The sequence below is a fragment of the Fulmarus glacialis genome, unplaced genomic scaffold (assembly GCF_000690835.1).
Source record: "Fulmarus glacialis isolate BGI_N327 unplaced genomic scaffold, ASM69083v1 scaffold27925, whole genome shotgun sequence".
NCBI lineage: Eukaryota > Metazoa > Chordata > Aves > Procellariiformes > Procellariidae > Fulmarus > Fulmarus glacialis.
The window spans coordinates 1,316-10,085 of record NW_009212735.1 but is presented as its reverse complement, the minus strand read 5'-3'; the positions used below and the strand labels follow the sequence as shown (position 1 = coordinate 10,085).

Genomic DNA, 8,770 nt, shown 5'->3' with positions numbered 1-8,770 from the left:
GGAGTGGAAGGAAGAGGAAGGCAGGAATTTATTGCAAGGTGAAACCATAAAAGAAGGAAACAGAAAAGAGGAACCCTGTCACACTGCAACTGTGAACTTGAAATGTCAGGTGGGGGTGGGGATTACAGCCAGAGGGTTCAAATCAGTTGTTGCTCTTACAGTAACTAGCCAAAAGCAAGTTACAATACTTGCCATTTCACAGGTATCTGAATTAAACTGGCTGAAAAAGAAGCGGGAGGTTAAGATACAGGAGAATGACTTCTCTTTCTTCTACTAGATGGGCAGGAAATCGAAATGAAATGTTACTGCCAGCCTTTTAAAATAAGACTGTAGAAAATTTAACTCTTGGCGGTCACCCTAGTGGTGCCAATAACACCAGCTCAAGGACGGTTCCAAATTAGGGGTGTAAACCAGAATTAGAAATAAAAGGGGGAAACATCCAACCATTCTCCCATATCCCCACACTGGAGCTGCCTGCCCCACAATGGGCTAGGGGAGGTAGCATTCCAGGCAGGCTTGACATCTATAATGTCCACATGCCCATCCAAGCCATCCTGATGAGCAGATGGTTTATGAATTCCCAAGGAAACATTCTCAGTCACTTTCAAACTTGACGGAATTGACTTGGGTCGATATAGTGCCCCCACGGTAGCTGCCTCGTTTTTTCTTTGTCTTCTCATGGCGGAAAGATTTGCCTTTAGTGAATTTCAGGATATTGTTAGCCTTCTCACCCCAGTCACCAGCTGCTCCTTTCTGTGAGAGATGAAGGGGGAGAGGAAAAAGAAATTCAGGGCAGTACCCAAGAGAGTAAAGGCAATGCTTTGCAATACATCCTACCCAGCAAACACCAGTACATTAACACTGGAGCTAATACCACTCTCCCACACACCTCCCACCAGTGCTCACACGCCTCCTAACAGCACCTCCTGGTGGAAAAAGTTCCCACCAAAAAGACTGCCCACAAGCACGCCAAGGCTGCTCTGCTGATCTGTATTTGCAGAGGCCAAGTGTTACCACTCTGGGCGCTACCTAGCCCTACCTTTGCTTCAAATGAGTTATCAGCAACTCGGGCATCCAGCTCAATCTCTTCTTCCCTTACGCGGCGGAATGGAGAGGCTGGCTGTTGAAGAGAAACAAAACGAGATACAGTAAGCGCATACATGTGCATGATATTCCCTCAGTGTCAACCTCTTGTCTCCTTGCCCTGCAAATATATAGCCCTGTTCAGGTCACCTCAATCTTTAAGTGTTTCTCAGATCCATAATTCTTTCCCTTTTTCAGGTCAGGTAGCTCAGGGATGCTCCTGTGCAAGCATATCCAATCAACCTTTGCCAGAATAACATTATGCACATATGTGCACTACCTAGGGTTCTCCAGACAAGGTTCAAGTGCTTGAGGAGGGAGCAAAAATACAAATAATCCTGTGGGCCCAACCTCCCCCAAAAACCCAAAACTTGTTCAGGAGACAGAGATGCCTCTCCCACCAGTCACCACAGTCTACCCTCACTCACCTGTTTCACCTTGGGAACTGTGTGTGGTGTTTTGGCTTTGATCTTTGCCTTTTTACTGTGTGGCGTCTCTGGCTCCTGAATATCTTCCCTCTTCTGTTTCTTCCTGATCGTGCCTGTTAGACATACAGCAGTAAAACTTTAGAGGGAGTAACTGCAGTGTTGGGAAAAGTAATGGCATCTCTCCCCCAGAATGCAAACCCAGTGTTGACACAGGTGTGAGAATCAGTCTCTGCATTACCCCACCCAGAAAACAGACTGCTGTAACAGACACTAATAGCCATTCTGGGTGAGCAAGGATTTTGCCATCCTATCCTAATGGATAAAGATAATTTTGCTGCCTTGCTGTCACTAACAAATCTTGTGCGCGCACAGATGGCAACTGGCAACAACTGTACAGAAATGTACTTCATGTTACCACAAATTCCATTGCCAGCACATATGCAATACAGACAAAAAGGATCACACCAAATTAAAAACTAGCCCTTCCCTCTCAGTACTGCAGCAGATGGCATAATCTAATAGCACATAGAGATTAGACTGAATATTGTTTAGGAAAAGCTCCCATTCATGTTTAGCTCAGTAACATTGCCTGACAGACCCTCTTCCCAGACTGTAGGTAATACCTCCATTGACTTTTCCAGTCTCTTCTTCAGAGCTGCTTTCACTGCTACTACTGCTGCCACCAGCTGGCTTAGACTTCAGGTTGTTTGCTGCTGGTGTGGATGCTTTCGATTTCTCTCTGGAGGCAGTGGTCTTAGAATTGTTCTGTGCCCCCTTCCCTGCCTTTTTGGGCTTCTCATCCTCTTCGCTGGAACTATCAGATGAGCTGCTACTACTATTAGAAGCAGCTGCCTTCTTCCCCACAGTTGCTTTTGCTGCCCCTGCAGTTTTGGTGGCTGGTTTTACCGCTGGCTTCTTTTCTTCTTCTTCACTGCTTGAGCTATCAGAGTCAGAAGTGCCTGCTTTGGGAGCTGGGGTAGAAGGTTTGGACACTGGCTTACCCACTTTGCCAGCTAATTTAGCTGGAGTGCCTTTCTTCTTCTTCTCATCCTCAGAGCTGCTGGAGCTGCTATCTGAATCGGAGCTACTTTGCGCTTTCTTTGTGGCAGCTTGTGACTTCTTTGTTGCAGGGGTTGCTGCTTTAGTTGTGGGCTTCACAGGGGCCTTCTTGTCAGAATCTAGAATGGAAAGGAAAAGAATAATCAAGGCTAAGCCCTATTCCTTCAGCATGAAGCTAGCATACAGATTCAATGTTGATACATAGTGCACTTCATTAGCTGCTTGAAACAACACTGGGTATTCCCGTCCAACTGCACCCTCATACCCTGCCTAGAAATACAGAGGTCTGAGCAAGCACAATGTGGAAATTCTCCTTTTCTCCTACCCAATACCTGAACTGTCTGAGGAGGAACTGGAGTCTTTCTTTGCTTGTCCAGGCTTGACGGCTACTTTTGCCAGTTTGGAAGTATTCTTTATCACAGGTTGTTTAGCTGGGAGCTTACTCCTTACCTTCTTCTTGTCATCTTCAGAGCCAGAATCTAAACAAAAAACAAGTATGTTTTTTAAGTTAATAAGCTTCTGGTGCAGGTTACTTTAGTAATGACACATACATAATTCATGGGGACGTGAAAAGCAAAACGGGTTGCGGCTCAAGGCTGAGCCACTAGATAACTGGCAATAAGCAGCATTTGATGAACACTTGAATGGTCAGGGGACAGCATTCATTTTTCCACATTCTTCTTCGTTCGAAGTAGAAACAAGCAGTTTAAGTTCTTCACTAATGCATACACAAGGAAGCAGATATTTGGAGAATAATGTAGGAGAAGAGGTACAGAATAAGGGACTGGAGAAAGAGAAAGTACAGGTATCACCAAGAACAAACGCAGGGAGAACAAACATTGAGAAAAGAAGCTATGTGGTAAAGATCAAAGAACAGGCAAGAAATCAGGAGATAAAATTGACAAAGCAGGGAAAGTGAGACAGCAATAGCACAGTATCTCATTTCAGCTTTCTATTTCCTGTATCAGATGTGCTTTGCAGCAGTCTGAGGATGGACTGGAGACTCCTACGTACAAATATGCCTTTGTATTGTCTGTCACAGCAATCTGGAATGCTAAGCCTGATCTATTCCAACATTTCTGAACACTTTAATAACAGTAATCAAAACCTTGTCCATTTGTGAGAAACTAGGCAACAAAACTAGAAAACACAGAACTCCTGCCACTTGTTGAAGGATCACACAGTCTAGTGCTAGCTGCCTGCAGACAGACAGGCAGCTGCCACCCACAGTCCCTGCCGTGACACCAGAGATGTTGAAATATACAACAGAAGCACCTTGAACTTGGAGGGGAAATGTAGCACACAGGGAACTTACATGGGAAATACAGCATTGCAAACCTTAAACCTCACCAACAGAAGATACAAAGCACGCTGCCCCCATTTCTAGGGTCACATTAGGAGAAGGCATCTTTTGAGTCAATTTTGAACTTGGTATGGCGATAACATTTTTTATTTCGGAAACTTCTCCCAAACACAATGGGGTAACAGAAACCAAAATCTTAAGACACAGATCGTCAAAAAATGTAGCCATTAACCTTCCTGGAGAAACCTGATACACATGATGCCCCACCCTTTCCATACAGCAATATGCAGACCGTTCTGCACCCGCCAATAGTCTCACTGGTGTCTCATGGTCAGACTCCACTCTGCATAGCAGGCTGCTGTTTTTCAATTTCACATCTTGTCAGCTATGGAGACTGTGAAGCTTTTGAGCTCATACGCTAAGGATCTTAGCAGATATACCACTACACAGCAATCTGGCCAATAAAACCATTAACACAAAAAAAATCAAAACTTTATTTCTTGAATTACCTGAGTCACTGTCAGAACTGGATTCAGCCTTCTTGGTAGTCACAGTTTTGTTTTGGGGGCCAGGGATTGTTTTAGCTACTACTGCTTTGCCTGCAAAACCAAGTTTAAAATTAACGGCCCACATCCACATCGAACGTTTGTCCCAAGATCCAAACCTTTTCAGATGCGAAAAAGCTCCCTTCTCAGTGCACCAGCCATTCAGCCAGCACATTGGAAGCCAAGCAAGGACCTGGCCAGCTGCAGTAATGGGCCTGGCTTATTCCCGTTAAACTAGATCCTGCTCACTTTTCAAACCAACACGTGCAAAGTAACCCAACCTGCGCACAGTTTGGATCCACAGGTTGTACAGTGTGTTGTTTGGGATGCTTTCAAATTACTCAGAAGCTTCCAGAGAAGCAAACAGCAACATAGACCAAAGTCAAATGGCTTTTTCAAGGAAACCAAGACATTGCCAAAACATTGTCTGCACCATTTAGTACTTCCTCTGCAGCCTCCTTTCCTCACAACATACCTATTCCTCCCTTTGGGGGCACCTGCTCTGCCTCATCACTACTGTCTGAAGAGTCACTGCTCTCAGCCTTTTTTGCAGGAGCCTTGGCAAGGCCCTTCTTTGTCTGCGTAGCTTGAGGAGGTGGTACAGCACTGTACTGACCTACAAAGAGAGACACAGCATTCAGATGCCTGCATGATAATGCGAGCAGCAAGTGAGATGTTTGTTGTAGTTAGAAGAAAGCACTTCTGCTATTTGGTTCCATTTATTCCCCTTCCATAGATAAAATCAAAAATACTAGCTTATAATTTGAAAGGTTACACCCACCCCACTGCTACCTTCTGTTTCTACTGTGAGTTTAACTCTCCTCTTAGGGTTCAGCTGACCCAACCACCTCTGCAGAAGTTTCCTCTGCACTTTTAGAAGAATGGGAGCTTGTGTTGCCAGATTTTTTCAGAAAAAAACAGAGATGTCAATTGTTGATTGTTTTCATTTACTGCCTTCTCAAATCCTCTGGTTAGAGAATCAAACTGAGTTTCGATGCTTGATCCTCCACTAAATCAGCCCTCTACTGGAATCCTAAAAGCGCTGTACTGTATTGAACAGAGGCCCATTTAGCCCATCAGCTGGATTGCAACTGAACAGCCCTGGATACTTCACAAAAAAATCTAAAAAAGCTTAAACTGCTGCAGTTACAGAATAACCAAACCACTGGCAAATTAATTCCCAAATCCTGGCAGACAGGAAACCTGCAAGAAGAATGTACTTAAAAGCTACCTGAACAGAAGACATGCAGCAAACCAAGCAGAGTCTGTCACAATGTCTCTCACCCCCCATCCCTTGCTGAGGGAGGAGCTGAATTGTAAGCTTAGCCCCAACAGCACACATGAAAAGAACTGCTGTATTTCTGGTTCATGATACCACCACCAGCACCACCTGGAACCTTGTGTGCAGCAAGACTTGCCTGTGTCCTGCACACACTTCTCCTGGAACAGAGGGACTAGCAGAAAGCATCCTCCCACACAGCAGCAATGGTATTTAGTACTTACCAGACTTCGGCTTTTGTTTTGCAGGTGGCTTTTCATCATCTGAGCTGTCAGATGAGTCCTCACTACTGGAACTTTCCTTGGCACGTTTGTTTTTCCCTGTACACGCTTGAGTGGCTGCAGGTTTCGGCAGAGGTGATTTCTTGGGAACAGCCTTATCACAAGAAGGAAAAAATACATGTTAAAAAAGAAGTTACAGAAATCTTGTGGGGATGTGGATCTTGGTTAACTCCACGCCTCACTTAAGAGAGCAAATTTTGAAGACAAAGGGAGAAAGATTAATGAGGATTCTCAAATGCAAATTTTAGGAAACACATGAGCATCATGATCTTTCTGGCCACTCTGCTGTTGTTTTCTGCTGCACGAAACCCTAATGAGGAGCTCCTCTGACTCAGAGGCACAGAACTTACTCAAATGGTAGCAACTGCCACTTGATTAAACACAACTGATTATTTCTGTGTTGCAGGAAACATTTTTAAACAGTCCCTGGTGGAAAGCTCAAAGTTACAGATAGCTAAGCACAAGAGAGTCATGCAAAAGTGAACATATAATGGAGACTACAATATGGTTATGACACAATGAGATGTTTTCCTGTAAAAGGAAGGAGCAGAGGAAGCGGTAAGGAGGTATTAGGGAAGAAAGCCAGTGCACGGAGAGGTTCTAGAACACATAATCCCACTGTATAAAGGAGAAGGAGGTACAAGAGCCACAAATGCTGTGCTCAGCATGTTGTAGTAGTCTGCGCCTTTGTCTACATATTTCACAGTCCCTTCAAGACAGAGATACACCTAGTCTTACTAGACTTCTACAGTGCTCATGAAATTTTTCATGGTCTAATTTACCTTCTTTGGTGCAGCCTCTTCCTCATCAGAATCTTCACTACTGCTGCTACTGTTTGCTGCTTTTCCATTGACCACCTTGGTGGCTGCCTGGGCAGCTTTACTTCCTTTTGAGATAAGTAAAAAGGGACATTAGAAAATATGCTATGGTAGATGAGGGGTAATTACATTTAGCATAAAGTATCATAGAGAGAAAAGAACCACAGGAAGCCAATAGGGCAGATTAAGGCAGTACTGCAGAACTGTTGTTTTATCCTACTGCAAGGTTAGAGAAAGTTTTCAGAAAACTGTCCATTCCATCTTATTGGAAGTTCCAGGACTAAAGGCTAAATAAAGATCTTCCCTGCTCTTTGAGGGGAAGAAACTGGCAAAAGCACAACTTAAGCAGTTAAGGTTGCTGATTACAGCTACTTATGCAAAACAATGCAGCATTTGGGACCAGATGTTTTATTTGCCCTCAGTTCTACACCTCTTCCATGTCAGAAGCAGACTGGACTGGAGTGCGAATGGCAGTGACAGCAGATTTTCAGACTGCTATGTTAACACATATGCCTTTGCATGTAAATACAGCCCCCATCACTCCTCCCCTGGCTTTTTTGGTTTTGCATTTTGACTCATGATACACAATAAGAAGTACCTGACTTAAGTGTTGCTGGTTTTGGAGGCTGTTTCTTTGGTGCTTCTTCATCTGAGCTGCTCGAGTCAGAGCTGGAACTCTCTGCTTTCTTCTGAGGCTGGATTTTGGTTCCAGCTGGCTTCACCACAGGTTTTGCGCCTTTCTAAACAACAGGAGGGAAAACTGATTAGCCGCTGTGGCCATGAAAAGAAAAAGAGGCTGTTAAGTACAGAGGGACACATGTACAGAGAGTATAAACAGCTGTCTTTCATAGAGGTTACCATTTTGACTTGGAAACACCGCTCTGCCTAATGGATAGGGCCTGAAAATCCCTGGACAACAATTTTGCTCTGGGAAACCTCCCAGCAGCCCATGGGAGACTTCCTTTGCACTTCAGTCTCCAGTTCTGCCTCCTCAAAATGGGGCAGTTCTGGGGCTGGCACTGTTCTCTTCCTTCTCCAGACCACACTAGTTTGAAGACTGAAAATACTGTCTGGGCAACTCTGGTTGGTCTCCTCTAGTGTACACCGACATCATTCTTCCTCCTCCCCACTTCTCAAGACCTGACTGCAGCAAGAAAAAGGAAAGAGAAGATTCTCTTTTTAAATATACACATATATGTAGAAAAAAAATCAAATTTATTTTAGTGATTGTAAATAAATATTTCTTTGCAAAAAAAGTAAGCCCTGGCAGTCTTAGAATAAAAGCAAGGAGCAGACTTGGATATGAAACAAAGTGGGTGCTGGACATGAAATTAATTTTTCACAGGAGCAGTCCAAATGGCACACCGTCCACTACAGAAATGTCTTCTTACATTGCACCTGCAGCAGTCCAGGCACTTCATAGTTCAGGAGAAGCGAGCCCAATATCAGAGAGAATTCTGCTGGTCAAATTTGCTATTATCCATCACTATCAAACATGCATTAAAGAGGCTGGAAAGAAAAGCTGACCTTTGCTGGCTGCTTCTCTTCCTCCGAGTCTGAATCATCACTGGAGTCCTCGCTGCTGCTCTCTGCCTTCTTGGCTGGAGGAACTGCTTTTGCCTTGGGCACAGCTCCTGCTTTAGCTGCAAATAAGAGACAGCACATGTCGATGATAAGTTAATTCACAACTTTCCTGTACCTATATCCTGCACTAGTGTGCACCAGGGCAAAAGGATATATTAAGGTCATTAAACCATGACTGAAGTTCGTAACACTGACTTTGTTTCTTGAGCAGGTGCGGCAGAAGTGTCCAAAATGGGTAGGCAAGAGGATAAAACCAATTCTAGATTTTATCTTTGTCACATACGCATTTAAGTGCAGACTTCTATCACCAAAAAGGACACCCCACAAAGAAAGTGTCCCCACAAACTGAGATAACATTAACTGGGTCTGCACACCTTCCAGCTTACAAAA

General features: G+C 44.2%; 1 protein-coding gene across 1 annotated transcript in view; it reads right to left on the bottom strand.

Annotated features, from left to right (window-relative positions):
* Nucleotides 1-594: 594 nt before the first annotated feature.
* NOLC1 (nucleolar and coiled-body phosphoprotein 1) overlaps nt 595-8,770 on the bottom strand; it is a gene marked incomplete at its 5' end in the record, with an annotated part of 9,488 nt that continues 1,312 nt past the window's right edge. The window contains 11 exons of the mRNA XM_009577982.1: nt 595-753; nt 1,040-1,116; nt 1,508-1,624; nt 2,135-2,689; nt 2,903-3,049; nt 4,383-4,472; nt 4,894-5,034; nt 5,922-6,072; nt 6,761-6,864; nt 7,395-7,536; nt 8,324-8,433. Coding sequence (XP_009576277.1) covers nt 595-753; nt 1,040-1,116; nt 1,508-1,624; nt 2,135-2,689; nt 2,903-3,049; nt 4,383-4,472; nt 4,894-5,034; nt 5,922-6,072; nt 6,761-6,864; nt 7,395-7,536; nt 8,324-8,433 — 1,793 coding nt within the window. The remainder of the gene's footprint in view (nt 754-1,039; nt 1,117-1,507; nt 1,625-2,134; nt 2,690-2,902; nt 3,050-4,382; nt 4,473-4,893; nt 5,035-5,921; nt 6,073-6,760; nt 6,865-7,394; nt 7,537-8,323; nt 8,434-8,770) is intronic.